The 17,008-nt window shown below is 36.7% G+C and overlaps 1 protein-coding gene across 2 annotated transcripts in view; it reads left to right on the top strand.

Annotated features, from left to right (window-relative positions):
• The window catches only part of eprs1 (glutamyl-prolyl-tRNA synthetase 1), a 30,845-nt gene extending 15,271 nt beyond the window's left edge, over nt 1-15,574 (top strand). For both annotated transcript variants that reach the window (XM_073826961.1, XM_073826960.1), the window contains 22 exons: nt 769-879; nt 970-1,106; nt 2,258-2,465; nt 3,117-3,229; nt 3,320-3,437; nt 3,528-3,917; nt 4,745-4,957; nt 5,173-5,415; nt 5,510-5,761; nt 5,841-6,115; nt 6,398-6,449; nt 6,543-6,752; nt 9,371-9,443; nt 9,532-9,611; nt 9,697-9,798; nt 9,909-10,064; nt 12,190-12,387; nt 12,466-12,639; nt 12,729-12,889; nt 12,993-13,071; nt 13,159-13,223; nt 15,124-15,574. In XM_073826961.1, coding sequence (XP_073683062.1) covers nt 769-879; nt 970-1,106; nt 2,258-2,465; nt 3,117-3,229; nt 3,320-3,437; nt 3,528-3,917; nt 4,745-4,957; nt 5,173-5,415; nt 5,510-5,761; nt 5,841-6,115; nt 6,398-6,449; nt 6,543-6,752; nt 9,371-9,443; nt 9,532-9,611; nt 9,697-9,798; nt 9,909-10,064; nt 12,190-12,387; nt 12,466-12,639; nt 12,729-12,889; nt 12,993-13,071; nt 13,159-13,223; nt 15,124-15,274 — 3,561 coding nt within the window. In that variant the 3' untranslated portion in view covers nt 15,275-15,574. The remainder of the gene's footprint in view (nt 1-768; nt 880-969; nt 1,107-2,257; nt 2,466-3,116; nt 3,230-3,319; nt 3,438-3,527; nt 3,918-4,744; nt 4,958-5,172; nt 5,416-5,509; nt 5,762-5,840; nt 6,116-6,397; nt 6,450-6,542; nt 6,753-9,370; nt 9,444-9,531; nt 9,612-9,696; nt 9,799-9,908; nt 10,065-12,189; nt 12,388-12,465; nt 12,640-12,728; nt 12,890-12,992; nt 13,072-13,158; nt 13,224-15,123) is intronic.
• The last annotated feature ends 1,434 nt before the right edge of the window (nt 15,575-17,008 follow it).

The raw sequence follows: 17,008 nt of genomic DNA, 5'->3' as shown, positions 1-17,008 counted from the left end.
ATAGGAAATTGAAATTGTTAAAGCATGAATAAAAGCACACTTACTAGCGTGGTAGTTGATCTGCACTGAGAATCGTAATTTGTTTAAATAAAGACCAGCTTACACTAATTATTCATGCAGTATACAATGACTATGTCAGTTATGGAAAAGGAGCAGTATAGCTTGAAATTTCAAGTTTGTCGCTTAGGCGTGTCCAGTTGGACACCTTGGTCTGTAATCATGCACCTTGAAATCATTTATGCCACAAATTTCTTGCTTTTTTCCCTGCTAACTTCCTTCCATATGCAGCTTGTGTTTGTGCTATTGCTCATTTCCTCCCCTCATACAGCTTCTGGCAGATTCTATAGAAAGTGAAAATACAATCATTTAGAACAATTTGTGTTGTTCATTCCAACTTATCTAGCTTTAGCGCTCCCCAGTGACATGTTTAAAACCTACTGCACTTGATTGATTTCTATCTGAAAACCTATTAATGGTGGTCAACTCCCTCATGTCCCAGTCAGACAAAATAAATGCTTACTTTTGAACAAAATAAAGGCTGCAAGCAGTTATAGGTGTTAATTATGCACCTCAGTGGCTGTTACAGTCTATTCAGTCCAGTGTTTGGCTTTCCCTGCTCTTCATTTCACTCTTCTCTACCTGTCCTCACTCATTCTGTTTCATCTGTCAATCCATACAAAGCAATGTGCGAGCAGAGAAGCTTTGATTTTATGTGGGCTCTTATCTGAAGAATTATTTGTCCTCCTCTGTCTCGTCCTCCCTCAATAGGTCATTGACCCAGTAGCCCCAAGATACACTGCCCTACTAAGCTCGCAAGTTGTTCCAGTCTGCATCTCTGAGGCCAAGGAGGAGATGAAAGAGGTTGCCAAACATCCCAAGGTAATAAAAATGTCAAGCGCACAAACCTAACTGTCACAGTCATTGATTCATGTGAGAGAGAGTGACATCCTGTCTTGTGCGGATTTGCAGAATGCTGATGTGGGAATGAAGCAGGTGTGGTACGGGCCAAAGGTCTTTATTGAGGGTGCTGATGCAGAAACTTTCACAGAGGGTGAGATCGTCACCTTCATCAACTGGGGAAACATCATCATCACCAAAATCAACAGGTAAAACTGCTGGAAACAAAATGTTAAAGGGATAGTTCACTCAGAAATTAAATTACTGCGTGATTTACTCACACTCAAGTCATCCTAGGTGTATATGACTTTCTTTTTTCAAACATATGCAAGTTATATTTAAAAAATGTCCTGGCTTTTCCAAGCTTTATAATGGCAGTGAATGGGTGTCGAGATTTTGAAGCAAAATACAAGCAAAGTACATCCATCCATCATAAAAAGTACTCCACATCATAAAAAGTTCTCCAGGGTGTTAATAAAGGCATTCTGATGCAAATGGATGTGTTTGCATAAAAAAAAATATCCATATTTAAAACTGTTGTATCAATATTCCACTATCTTGCGTGCATTCCAAAGAGAGGGGCGTTTCAGCGGATGACATAGGATCAAGTGTTAATTTGACAGGCATTTTTGATTTAGTCTTAGTCTTTATATTGAGACGAAAATACATAATAGTCTTAAGTGTCTTTCATAGTTTTAGTCTAGTGGTAGTTGACAAAGTCATTGCATTTTTGTCAACTTTTAGTCAAATTGCAGTTACCAATGTTTATTTTTATTAGCTATTTTATAGTCTTCAAACAAAAATAGTAATTATTTTTTCTCTCTTTAGACTAAATCAATTAAGCTTATGAGAAATTTGAATCCAATATTGAATTTAGAAAAACTGGAATAAATTATGACCATTTTTATTTCTGGATAGAGAACAAATTAAACTAATACATTTTGTCGTAGTTTTTATCATGAGATATTAGTTTTAGCTCATCAACGTCTTGTCTTAGTCACACAAAAAAATGTTTGTTAACATATTTTTTGTCTTCGTTGACTAAATTAACACTACATAGGATGTAGCATAAGCTTGAGAATATGCTAGTTTCGCAAGAACCAACTTAGATTATATTTAATATTATTTAGTATAATTTTTGAGTGAACTAACTCTTTAAAAGCAGACTAGCACAGCAATAAATGTGAAATAAGAAGTAATTGACAAAAAAAAAAAAAAAAGTTAAAATTAGTAACTCAGTAAAACGGAGCTTCCTCCAAAAGTATAAATGCCCCTTACTTTTTGTGCTCTGGCAGCAACCAAGCTAAATTTTCAGCAGCCATTAAGAAAGTGTTTTTTAAAAAGAAGTTGCTGTCTGCAGGGATGCAAGTGGAGCAATCACGTCTCTTGATGGTCGTCTGAATCTGGAGAACACTGATTTTAAAAAGACCACTAAGATCACCTGGATCGCTGATTCCAGCCTTGCTCCACTCGTGCCCACTGTCTGCATCAATTACCAGCACCTCATTACCAAACCGGTTTTGGGCAAGGATGACGACTTCAAGGATTACATCAACAAAAACAGCAAGGTGTGGTACTCACATCTGTTGGGTTGTTGTCTGTGTTTCTGTAACATATGCACCACAGATGAGCAGATTTTTGGTGGTGTGAACATCAAAAAAATACATTCTTAACTCTCAGTTCTGTTCTGGGCTACTTTTATTTGTGAAAATAAATCAATAATACATAAGTGGCTTTTTGCTATGTGATGAATAGTCAAGACAATTATATTAGTCTAGCCATATGTTCATTATGATTACTCTTGATTTACGATTTATCAATGACACTACATTACACAAGAATGTGCAAAAATACAATACCATTCAGAAGTCTCTTATGCTGACCAAGGCTAATGCAACTGTTACAATTTTAAATATATAGTTTAAATGAATGCCTTTTAATATATTTAAAAAAGTCACTTATTTCCAAGATGCGAAGTTGAAGTTTCAGCTTCCATTAGTCTTCAGTGTATCATCTTTCAGAATTCATTCTAATATGCTGATTTGGTCTAGAAGGTTAAATAAAAGCATTTAAACACTTTACTGTCACTTGATCAATTTAATGCATCTTTGCTAAATAAATGTGTATATTTCTTAACAAAAACACACTTTTGAATGCTTGTGTATGTGTATATATTGTTTTAATGTTGATGGGCATTAAAGTTAATATTTTGTTTCCAGGTAGAGGAGAAAATGTTAGGAGACCCTTGCCTGAAGGACTTGAAGAAAGGTGACATCATACAGCTGCAGAGACGGGGTTTCTATGTCTGTGATCAGCCTTATGAGCCAATCAGGTTACACCTCTAATATGTTCAATATGCAGTCTTACAAATAATAAACGTTCTGTTTTTATGCTTTGTTTGTAATATGCACTTTTCGTTCAGCCCCCACAGCTGCAAGGAAAGTCCCTGTGTCTTGTTCTACATCCCAGATGGACATACAAAAGAGATGCCCACTGCTGGCTCAAAGGACAAGAGCAAGAGCCAGACAGCTGCTAAACCTGTGAGCACAGAATTGGATCATCTGTTCGTTTTCTTAATTAGTCAAATGTTGAACAAAATGATCACTCTATTCAAATTGTTCTTGCTTCAGGTGAAGGCAGAATCTGCTCCTCTGAGTAAAGCCAAGCAGGTTCCAGTCTCCAGCCCAGCGCCAGCAGCACCAGGAGACTCTTCCACCATTTTCTCCAGCATTGTGGCTCAGGGAGAACTGGTCAGGCAGCTCAAGACAGACAAGGCCCCTAAAGAGCAAGTGGATGCTGCTGTTAAGCAGCTTTTGGCCTTGAAATCTGAGTTTAAACAACTGACAGGACAGGAATACAAACCTGGCATGGCTCCACCTACATCTGCCCCAGCACCGAAGAGCTCCGCCCCCACCCCTGCTGCAGGGAGTCCAAGCCCTGCCTCCACCGGTTGCCCATACACTCGTGTTGCAGAGCAAGGCGAGCTGGTCAGAAAACTGAAGGCTGAAAAAGCACCCAAGGTCTGTTTCCTTCACTGTTACTTAACCTAGCAAGCTGTCCACCTAGACAGCATTTTCTTTAGCCACACTTATGAATTTTAAGCATTTTTAGTCACTTAGATAACCATTTGCAATCCAAACCACTTTCTTTTGGTCAGAGCAACGAATTTGAACACAAATCTGTGTGGGGACTTTTTCACCCTCACACAAACTTTAGTTTTTATAGATTCCTATTGAAATTGGCTTTGTCAACAATTATGCAGAGTAGCAGTGAATGTGTCGCACTTTTTAGAATGTAGCTACCTGTTTAAAGGTGACATCAGATGCAAAATTCACTTATACTTGACGTTTGCGTATAAATGTGTTTTAGCAGTGTGTGGACACAACCACCCTACAGTAATAAAAATCCATTCACTCCTTTTTTTTTGCAAATCCCCAAAATGCCTAAACAGTCTCAGTTATCAAGCTATTTTGATTTAAGCAGTGTGATGTCGTACAGCTTAGGCCCCACCCTGACCGGTAGAAAACATCAAACCACTAAGGCAGTACAGTTATACAAACAAAACAAAGAAAAAAGAAAGTATGCACAAATTCAAATCCCTTAAGAAAATTAACCGTGGTTTTACTATGTAAAAGTATAGTATACTTTGTAATACTTTAGTAATTACACTTCACATGTACTTCACTTTATGTTTGCCATGTTATTTTTTATTTTTTTAAGAATTTAAAATAGAAGATAAGTAATAAGTAAGATCTCTGATTTTAGTCCTTGAAAATCAAAAAAGTAGTGCTTGAAGTCCTTAATTTCATTTTACAGTATCTGTATGAACCATGTCATTATTTTACAGGAACAAGTGGATGCTGCAGTGAAACAGCTTTTGACTTTCAAAGCTGAGTTTAAACAGCTTACTGGTCAAGACTACAAACCAGGCATGGCTCCTCCCACAGCATCTCCCCCACAGCCTGCCCCTTCATCTGACTCCTCCCCTGCTGCCATATACGGGCGTGTTTCCGAACAAGGGGAGGTGGTCAGAAAGCTGAAAACAGAGAAAGCACCAAAAGTGAGACCATAGTCAAATCTCTTTCCTATAATTTGACATTATTAATATTTTGTAGAACATATAATATTCTATTATAAGCGTATTTCTTATAATGATTATTGTTGTTAATAACAATAAAAACATTTTATTTAATTTTGCTATGGTGATTTTTAGAAAACACATTGTGTAATTCACTTGTTGGTAAGGCAGCATAATTATATTTTTTTCCTCCCCAGGACCAGGTTGAGGCAGCAGTGAAGCAGCTTTTGGCTCTGAAGGCAGAATATAAGCAAGTGACAGGGCAGGACTACAAACCTGGAGTTCCCCCTGCTGGTGCTTCTTCATCAGCTCCAACTCAGCCTGCCGTCACCACCCCTGCTGCGCCTGACTCCTCTGACAGCTCTCCTAAGGCTATTTACGACCGCGTCTCTCAACAGGGAGACCTTGTGAGGAAATTGAAAACTGAAAAGGCACCCAAGGTTTTGACTTATTTTAATTCTGCTCAAAATTTGTATTTTTTTTTAGATTTTAAAACAGTCATAAGTAGTTTAAAAACTTATTTTTTTATTACAGGATCAGGTAGATGCTGCTGTGAAGGAGTTGTTGAGTCTTAAAGCCGAGTACAAGCAGCAAACTGGACAGGAATACAAACCAGGCGTGCTTCCATCCTCAGGCCCTGCACCTGTACAATCCAGCCCCGCCCCACCCCAATCTAGCTCCTCCCAGCCTCAATCCAGCTCCTCCCCTCAGGCTCAAGCACTGTTTGCAGACATAGCCCAGCAGGGGGAGCAAGTGAGACGGCTTAAATCAGAGAAAGCTCCTAAGGTTGGTTTGCATCTGTTGGCGATATTTAATTATTAATGTGGCAATGTTTTTGGTCTCACGTGATTCTAATGTACTTTAGGAGCAAATTGATAAAGCAGTGAAGACTCTGCTTGAGCTAAAGGGTCAGTATAAAGCTCTCACTGGGGAGGAGTACAAGCCTGTTACCACCCCAGGATCCTCAGGGAACACTGGAGGAGAAGACAAGAGCCGCAAGGAGCGGGAGAACAAGTCTGAGAAGCAGGGAGGAGGTGGAGGAGGAGGACGCAAGCAGAAAGGAGGAGAGAAACCTCAACAAGGCCAAGACTCTGGAGCAGGTGGAGCAGGAGACGGCCAGGGGCCAAAGAAGCAGACAAGGTGAAAGGCAAATTCGTAAATCAAAAACTCTATGTAGTTCTGCAGGATTTTTTGAATGGAGACTTGAGAAAGTTTTGCAGTTGTTTTAGTACTGCCACAACTGGTTTCGTCCTCCAAGACTAAACCCCAAACACAGTCTGTTCTGTCTGGATGTCTTTTTCAGACTGTAAGCTGTGTTTATGAACACTTCACTTAACAATATTCAGTTTTGAATTAAGAAAATGTTGCATTTGCAAGCAGCAACAGTAGATTGACTAGATTGATTGTGTCTTTCAAATGTAGGCTGGGACTGGAGGCAAAGAAAGAAGAGAACCTGGCTGATTGGTACTCACAGGTACACTTGTGTAAACTGTAGATGAACTTTGTCCTTCACAAGCATCTTTTTGTTTTTAAGCTGTTTAAAAATCATAATTTTTGTGGCTTTCAGGTTATCACCAAGGCCGAGATGATCGAGTATTACGATGTCAGTGGCTGTTACGTGTTGAGGCCCTGGTCTTTTGCTATCTGGGATGCCATCAAAGAATTCTTTGACCGGGAGATCAAGAAGCTGGGTGTGGAGAACTGCTACTTCCCCATGTTTGTTTCTCAGGCTGCCCTGGAGAAAGAGAAGACCCACATTGCAGATTTTGCTCCAGAGGTGAGGAGATGGAAATAAAGGAAAAAGGATATGAGCAACACTCGTGCCACTAGGCTAGGGATACTTTTGTTATCTATATATACTTCGTTAATATTATTCAGCAATGATGCAACGAGTTAAAGGATTAGTTTACTCCAAAATAAAAAGTTCCTGATAATTTACTCATCCCTATGTCTTCCAAGATGTTCATGTCTTTCTTTTTTCAGTTGAAAAGAAATTTAAGGTTTTTGAGGAAAACATTCCAGGATTTTTCTCCATATGGTGGACTTCAATAGGAGCTAACAGGTTGAAGGTCCAAATTGCAGTTTAAATGCAGCTTCAAAGGGCTCTACATGAAGGATCTCATGTAGCCAAAAGATGTAACAATTTATAAAAATAAAAATGTATATATGTGGCATAGGCGAAATAATTGTCCCAGTGTTTACAAAGCGAATTGTGCAAAAAAAGAAAGTCAAAAGCCTGTTACAAAAAAAGATAAAACAACCATGTCAGACAATTTTGAAGTTGGAGAAGAAACTAAGATGGAGTTTTACAAGAAGAACTAACTGCGCATGACTAATCCAACATGACCATGTAATGCGTGAGGTCGAGCTAGTGCAAGATGAGCATTTGTGATTAAGTATATAAATTTCTATTTTTTGTAGAAGATGGCTGATCATTTCGCTAAATAAGACCCTTATTCCTTGGCTGGGATCATGTAGAGCCCGTTTAAGCTGCATTGAAACTGCAATTTGTACCTTCAACCCATTGATCCCCATTGAAGTCCACTATATAAAACAAAATCCTGGAATGTTTTCCTCAAAAACCTTAATTTTCTTTTCGACTGAAGAAAGAAAGTCATAAACATGTTGGATGACATGAGGGTGAGTAAATTATCAGAACATTTTAATTCAGGAGTAAACTAATTCTTATAAAATGAAAGCGAAGACATTTATAAAGTAAACTTATCACATTTTCACAAAAATTGAGCAGCATATTGAACATTGATAATACATATATTTTACTTGAATACCAAAGCAGGATATTAGAACGATTTCTGAAGAATCTTGTGATGCTGAAAACCGGAGTAATGATGCTGAAAATTCTACTTTGTCATCACTAGAATAAATTGCATATTAAAATGTATTACAATAGATAACAGTTCTTTTAAATTGTAATATTTCATTTTTTTTTAACTTTTTTTTATTAAAGGCACAATATGTAAGATTTGTAGATTTAAAATATAAAAAAAAAAAAAAACACTAGAACAGGGTTGTATATTTTGTCGATTTGTGTACTTACATTATCCCAAATGTTTCCAAACATGATTAAATCCAGAGAAATAAGCAATTTTAACTAGTTTAATAGACAGTGTCCCCACCCTGCTTCATACTATAGTGGCGTTAATAAACAGGGGTGCACATAAGTGGTCCGCAGGTCTGTATCCGTGACCAAAATAAGAAAATGCGCTGTGTAAATAAGTTCAGAGTGCGCATTAGCATACTGACATGGTTGACAGCTTGTTAATGCATTTTAGTTCGACAAGCTGTAACACTGTATAAGATTTCTATTCGAACTGAAAGCATAAACGCTGCCGTTTTCAAAGCACACTGCAAAAATGTGAATGCTTTTTAATCAGAAGCGCTAAATTTATTTAATATTCCTTTTTATTTTAAAACATAGTATTATTACACTTAATTATTTTATAAAATAAAAATGAAAAAATAATTCCAATGATTTTATCACTATATTAATCAATTTTAATGTATTAATTAAAGGCTGTATCAGCGATTCTAGGCTGAAACATAAAGTGTCACATTCAGCTGACCTTTCTTCACGATCCGCTCGCTGCCTGCCCCATAAATCGGCTGTAAAAAAAAACACGTCTCTGTGGTCAGCCTAGGGTCCGAGATATGCCAAAAAAACAATCGGTGCTACCAACCTTTCCACAGAAAAACAAACAGTGTTCCAACCAATCACCGTCAGGGGGTTGGTGTTGTGGACTTTCGCTCCGCCTCCCTCACTTCCCTGCACCAGTACGAAAGTCCACAACACCAACCCCCTGACAGTGATTGGTTGGACACGTTTTTTTTACAGCCAATTTATGGGGCAGGCAGCGAGTGGATCTTGAAGAAAGGTAAGCTGAATGTGACACTTTATGTTTCAGGCTTGAAATCGCTGATACAGCCTTTAAGTTATATTTAACGGGTCACACTTAAATATAATCTCCAGGTACTCTTATGAGTACCAGGCAAAAAAACTTATGTCCACCCCTGTAAATAAATCTTTAATTCATTAGCTCATCCATGAACATGAGTCCCATCAGATTTCATCGGCTGTGGGGACTACAACTCCCATAATTCCACACTTAATCACTGCATCATCAAACTACTCCTTTGTTTTGATTGTGTGCCTTCTAACGGTGAAAATTACATAGTGTGCCTTTTAAATATCTATCTATCTATCTATCTATCTATCTATCTATCTATATATATATATATATATATATATATATATATATATATATATTATGGTGGATCATGCAGTATAATGTAATATTTGGGCTTATCAGCATTTTGAAAAAAGATACATTTGGTATGAACTTCTACTCAGATATTTCTTATCTGCAAATGATTTAGGTTGCTTGGGTGACGAGATCAGGAAAGACCGAGCTGGCGGAGCCCATCGCTGTGCGTCCCACTAGTGAGACAGGTGAGCAACTGCAGCTGTATTTTAAGTGTACTGGATTATCATCTTTTTATTATGTGTTTAATAAATCCATCTTCTTTCATTGATGCAGTCATGTATCCTGCCTATGCCAAGTGGGTACAGTCACACAGAGACCTGCCAATCAAACTTAACCAGTGGTGCAACGTCGTGGTCAGTTTCAGCCTCAGTCGTATACTTTATATCCATTTACAAACACGGGCCTGTGTGTTTATTCCGCCTTTTTTGCTTTTCTCAGCGTTGGGAGTTCAAACACCCCCAGCCCTTCCTGAGGACCAGAGAGTTCCTTTGGCAGGAGGGACACACAGCATTTGCCACCAAAGAGGAAGCCGTAGAGGAGGTTAGATGTGATCTGTCACTCCTCACTCACAACTTACCGTTTACATGGAGATCCAGAAGTAATTTGTACCTTGTTTGTGAACCTTCCACTTTTATCCGTCATGTGTGCAGGTGTTGCAGATTCTAGACCTGTATGCTCGGGTGTATGAGGAGCTGATGGCCATCCCTGTGGTCAAGGGCAGAAAAACAGAGAAAGAGAAGTTTGCAGGAGGAGACTACACCACCACTGTAGAGGCTTACATCTCCGCAAGCGGCAGAGCTATTCAGGTTTGCCTTTTGGTTTGCTAAACATCCAAATACACTTATTTTACTGTCTTTGCTTGGTCTGTTAAGCTACCTCAAATGTTTATTTAAAAAAAAAATTATACAAGTACTCTTTAAAAAAGAATAAAATAGAGTAGGGCTTGGAATTGCCATAAATCTTTCAATTTGATATTATAACGACATTTGTATGGAAGCCTGTTTCGCTACTGAATAAAAAATAAAATAAGGACTTTTATTTAGCAATTCTGACTTTTTTTTCCCTCAGAATTACGTGAGATGAACTCACAGTTGCAGGTTATAATGTCAGAATTGTGAGATAAAATTAGCAATTCTGACATTTTTCTTGCAAATGTTTATATCTCATAATTTTTACTTTTTTTATAGAATTGCGTGATTATAACTCACAATTGCCAGTTTATAATTATGAGATAAAAACTCGCAATTCTGACTTTTTTCTTGCATATGTGAGTTTATAATCACGTAGGCTTGACCTTTTTTATCAGAATTGCATGATAAACTCACAGTTGTGAATTATAAAGTCAATTCTGCAATTCTGACTTTTCTCGCAGAGTTTATATCATAATTTTAACTTTTTTCTTAGAATTGCTTGAGATAAACTCACAGTTGCAAGTTATAACGTCAGAATTGAGAACTTGCAATTCAGACTTTTTCCTCGCAAATACAAGTTTATATCACGTAATTTTGACTTGTCTTAGAATTGCGTGATATAAGTAAAAAATGTGAGATAAACAATTCTGACTTCTCACTTGTGACTATCGAAAATGCAAGTTTGTATCTTGCAACTGTTACTTTTTTCTTGCAAATGTGTATCTCACAATTGTGACTTTTCTTGCAAATGCAAATTTGTATCTCGCAATTCTGACTTCTCGCAGTTGCAAGTTTTTATCTCGCAATTGAGATTTTTTTCTCAGAAGAAATTCAGTCAGAATTGCGAGATATAGACTCGCAACTTTATAACATTTATATCACAATTCTGAGAAAAAAGACTAGAGTTGCGGGTTTGTATCACTCAATTCTTAGAAAACTCAGAATTGCGAGTTGTAAACTCGCAGTTGCGAGGAAAAAAGTCTGTGTGAGGCTTTTCAAACCACCAAAGCGAAAATGCAATGTTTAAAATTATCCAGCTAGCACATGTAGAAAAACAATAAAAAAAGTCATAGAGTTAGACATACCATGCTAAGGAATTACCATGAAAATTCTCATTTGCTACTTAAATCTATGATGTGTCGACTTTATGGAATTAACAAGAATTTGCATATTCATATCTAAGATTATGCATTATTATTTGTATTATGATTTTATGAATATGTTTTATGAATTATATTTATATCATTATTAATCTTTTGAGAATATGTATTCAATGCCTTAACAGTTACCCTGACTGACCTTTTAAGACATGTATGCTGTTGCTATGTAGCTATGTTATTTTCGTAAAGTACATTTTATCATATCTATCATTAACTCCCACACAGACCGATGTTCTTAGAACAAGAAGTACTTCTTTGTAAATGCTGCAAGGTCTTTAAACGATTCTTTATCTATCTTTTTAAAGATTAGAGGAAGTTTGGGTCGCTGGGCAAAATGCAAATTAGCAATGTCTTTGGTCACGAACTGCGAAGACATGACTAATGTTGTTAATCAAAATTAGAGTTTAGCTCCAACCCTGATCAAACTCACCTATCTGTGATTTTCTAATGATTCTGAATAAATTGATGAACATGCTCAGGTGTGTTTGATTAGGGATAGAGACAAACTCTGCAGGAAAGTGGAGCTTGTGGGCCAGATTTGAGGATCCCTGACCTAGTGCATGTGTCTCGAGCCAAACTTCTTTCAACTGGATACGGCATCTTAAAAAAAGTTATGTGAGGCGCTTCAAACCACCCAAGACACAAACGCAGTGGTCGAAATCATCCATCTAGCACACATAGAAAAACAATGAAAAAGGCATAGAGTTAGACATGCCATCCTAAGGATCAGAACACAACAGAAATGTCATAGAACGCACCCATAGCACTCTAACATTCAGAAAATGTGATGTGTAGTTTAAGTATTTTAGCACTATCAGAGTACTGCAGTAAGATCTGAAATTCTCCGATCACTCTCACAGGGTGCCACATCTCATCATCTGGGCCAGAACTTCTCCAGGATGTTTGAGATCGTCTTTGAGGACCCCAAGAGACCAGGTGAAAAGCAGCTGGCCTATCAGAACTCATGGGGCATCACCACACGGACCATCGGAGTCCTGACGATGGTTCATGGAGACAACATGGGCCTGGTGCTGCCACCCAGAGTAGCATGTCTACAGGTTCGCTTGAGATCCGTCATTTCTTCTAGTTTAAAAAAAATAATAGCATTGCATTCAATCTTACACTGTGATTCTCAGGTCGTCATTATTCCTTGCGGCATCACAGCCACTCTCCCTGAAGCAGAGAAAGATCTTCTGTTGGCTCAGTGCTCCAAATATCTTGCCAGACTACAGAAGGCCGACATCCGAGTCAAAGCAGACCTGCGTGATAACTACTCACCTGGCTGGAAGTTCAATCATTGGGAGCTGAAGGTATGCTCAATGTTCTCTCACAGCATAATCACACCAATACACAAAAAGCTTTACGCTTGAATATCTGACTTCCTGTTGTCTGAATGCAGGGTGTGCCCATAAGGTTGGAAGTTGGGCCAAAGGACTTGAAACAAGGCCAGTTTGTAGCAGTAAGAAGAGACACGGGAGGAAAGCTCATTGTGCCAGAGGCTGATGCTGAGAAGAAAATCCTAAACCTTCTGGAAGAGATCCAGAACAACCTCTTTAAACGGTACAAGTGCCTACTTTCTAGTTCCTGGTCTGCTTTCAGCTTATGAGTCATTTCAATCAGATGATAAATGACTTATGATTGTTTTTTTTTTTACTTGTCACAGGGCCTCTGATGACTTGCACAAACACATGGTTGTAGCTGATACAATGGAGCAATTCCAGAAAGATCTGGACCAGGGAAGAGTAAGTAAACGATGTGGATCCAGAGCTCTTTGGTTATTATTTTCTATCAAAACCAGAGTTTTGCCTAATTTGTTTGATTTCTTACAGATTGTGCAGATTCCCTTCTGTGGAGGCATTGAGTGTGAGGAATGGATTAAGAAGACAACTGCCAAGTAAGAGAGTAGTCCATTTCTCTATGCTTTATAACAAGTATTTTGTTATCTACAACATTTATTTGAAATATTTGAGTTTCAAGGACCTCTAAATCCCCCAAGAATCCCTGCAATGTGAACCATTTTTTATTTACAGACCCAGCTATAGCGTGTGAGGGGAAAAATATAAAGCATGATATTATAGTGACATGTTTTCTTTCCTTTTTTGTGAATTTAAAATATATTTTATTATTTTTTTAAATTATATTTTATGTATTAAAATATAAATATATTATAAATGTTTATTTTAAATGTTTAAATGCTTTAATTTATTCAACGCTCTTATACTGTTACTTCTAAAGGGGAAAATAATTAATATATTATTTTCTTCAAAAGTTGGCACCATATTATTTTTCTATCCTTGTCTTTTTCTCAGAATTGTGAGATATAAACTCGCAATTGTGAGTTATAAAATTAGAATAGCAGGATATATACATGCAATTCTGAAAAAAGTCAGAATTATCTCGCAATTCTAACTTTTTTTTTTAATTGCAAGTTTATTTCTGAGAAAATCTTTATTTTGACTATTTATAAACTATTTATAATTGCAAGATGTCAGAATTGTGCAATATTAAGATAAGTTGCAATTTTGACTTTTTTTCTTAAAATTGCAAGTTTGTATCTTGCAATTCTGACTTTTCTCCCAATTGTGGCTTTTTCTCACAAATGTGAGATGCGAGAAAAAAGTCTAATTTGTGCAATTAAAAGTTACAATTTTGACTTTTTTTCTCTTGCAAATGCCAGTTTGTACCTTGCAATTCTGACTTAACTCGCAGTTGGAAAAAATGTCAGAATTGCACAATTGTGAGAAAAATTCACAGTTTTGACTTTTTTTTTTTTTTTTCGCAAATGCCAGTTTCTATCTCAAATTCTGACTTAACATACCCTGGAAATCCAGAGGTCTCGCGAGAGCACAATTTGAATTGTCTCTGCAAGACACTCTGGCATCGAGCAATGATGCACGTTACTGCATTACGTAAGCAGTTCTGGGAACCAATCAAATTGGTGTATCTGATGACGACGGCGCTGCGACATCCGGAATCATTTAGTAAACACTAAAAGATGGCTACAGATGAACACCAGTTGTTTGAAACGGCTTTGGCTGCTACGATGAATGAGTTAGACTTGGCTTTTCATATAAAAGAGGAACGGAAAACCGTGCTTGAATATGGATACGGCAAGAGTTTAACCTATCAGTTCACACCGTGTATTTTTGTGATTGGCATCATCCAGTTGCGTGCAGTGAGAGTTTCAAATGCATGCTTGGTGTCCCCCCTTTGAGTTAGGGCCTTTTCATTGCTCGATGCCAGACCCTTAATCTTAATAGATTAGGGTCTGGATTTTTTCCATGCTAGACTTGACATGCAATTGGGAAAAAAATTGAATTGTGCCAACTGGTTGATTAAAAAGTCACAACTTTGACTTTACTCGCAACTGTTAGTTTGTATCTCACAATTATGACTTAACTCACAATTTTGAGTTTGTATCTCGCAATTATCCCTTAATGTCTCGCAATTCTGAGAAAAAAGTTTGAATTGTTCGTTTAGCCTCCTAATTCTGACTTTTTCCTCAGAATTGTAAGATATAAACTCACAACTGCCCATTATTCCAATTGAACTCTCATAAGTTTTCTCAAAAAAATCGCTGATTGGCCATAGTGTTCATGTTCTTAACTGATATGAGTCTGATTGGCTACAATGATCAGTGTGTGTGTTTATATATATATATATATATATATATATACATATATATATATATATACATATATACATATATATATATATATATATATATATATATATATATATATATATATATATATGTATGATTAACGTAAACACTCTCTTTCCTGTGTCCTTAGGGATCAAGACCTAGAGCCTGGTGCACCTTCGATGGGAGCTAAGAGTCTGTGTATCCCCTTCGAGCCCTTGAAGACCCTGCAGGCCGGACAAATGTGTGTCAGTGGCAAAGAGCCTGCGCAGTACTACACGCTGTTTGGTCGCAGTTACTGAGGATGTTTCCTGCTCTTGAATAATAACTTACCTTCTCGTCAAATGCACTTGCAGAATAACTCTAAGTCATCTGTCATCTCCTCGAACCACTCAAAATACTGCTTTTTACTATATTTTAGAGGAATCCCCTCTATTTTTCTGCTCACAGGTTTACTAGCTGACAGGCAGAGAGTTTTAGGCTGAGAATAGATGTTTAATGCAGCCATACTAAACCTTTGCACATCTTTGTCCTAAATAAATGTCTGACAAATGTAATGAACTAAACATTATCTGTAATAAAGGGATTCTTAATTTCTATCATTTCTTGTGCTTGTCATGACTTTTGTATGGTGTACATGGGGATCTGAGATTACTTAGTGTTTATTGAAATTATTTTACATACTCCATACACCAAGAGATTTGACTAAATTTCTATATATACCGCTGAAGTCAAAAGCTTACATACACCTTGCAGAATCTGCAAAATGTTAATTATTTTACCAAAATAAGAGGTATTATACAAAATGCATGATTTTTTTTTGTACTGACCTGAATAAGATATTTCACATTAAAGACATTTAGATATAGTCCACATGAGGAAAATAATAATTGAATTTATAAAAAAAAGGTTTACATACACTTGATTCTGATTACGGTGTTTTTACCTTGAATGATCCACAACTTTTTTTAAGTCATAATTGTTCATGAGTCCCTTGTTTGTCCTACCTAGACAGACAGTTAAACTGTCTGCTGTTTTTTTTTTTTTAGAAAAACCTTCAGGTCCCACAAATTCTTAGTGGATTTAACCCTTATGTGTTGTTGGGGACGTTTTCATCCACTGAGGGGTGCTGTTGAGTCTTAATTTGGCCACAACTTTTTCTCTGTTAAAGCAAATTAAATGATTTTTTTGTGAGAAATCTTATTTTGACACATATTTTCAGAAAATGCTTTGAAGTTTTTTCGAAAACTTAACCGTACACTCTGGGCAAATTTACTACCCTCTCGTTATGTTCGTGGATGAAAACACTAAATTAAAAATTTATCAAATAAATATTTGATTTTGCATAAATCTGATCTGATCAAAACTACCAAATCTTTTGAAAAAATTCAGGATTTTGACTCTTTAATTGCCAAGTTCATAAATGATGTCACTGATTTTGGAAAAAAAAAAAAAAAACACAAAATGACTTATTTTCAATATAAAAGGTAATTGTGGACTGGATTTTTTTTTTTTTTTTTTTACCTTTTTAACAGTCTTGGACATGTGAAAGATTAGTAAGAAGATTGGTTTTCATGCATTGTTAGTTTTGGCGCAGCATCAGATTTTCATTTTTTCAAAACAAATTTCAAAAAAATATTTATCTGATAAATTTTTAAAGCAGTTTAATTTAGTGGATGTTTTCATCCACGAACATAACGAGAGGGTAGTTAATGTGAACAATGCACAAGGGTTAAATTCTTTCCAAAAATAATGATGTTTCAGAAGGAAACGCAATGCATTAAGAACTAGGGGTGTAAACTTCTAAAGAGAATGATGATGTATACTTATTTTGCCTAAAAATAAACTTTCATATGATATGAGTATACATCTCAGTTTTGTAAAATTTAACCTTATGACTGGTTTTGTGGTCCAGGGTCACATATATACACAGTACAGACCAAAAGTTTGGACACACCTTCTCGTTCATATGAATTCAACTGAAAAAACTTGTGAAAAACATCTTTCAGGTGGTCAAATAGCAAATAGTGGAGCTC

Source organism: Garra rufa, chromosome 21 (genome assembly GCF_049309525.1).
Source record: "Garra rufa chromosome 21, GarRuf1.0, whole genome shotgun sequence".
Taxonomy (NCBI): Eukaryota; Metazoa; Chordata; class Actinopteri; order Cypriniformes; family Cyprinidae; genus Garra; species Garra rufa.
This window is presented reverse-complemented; position numbering and strand designations above follow the sequence as displayed.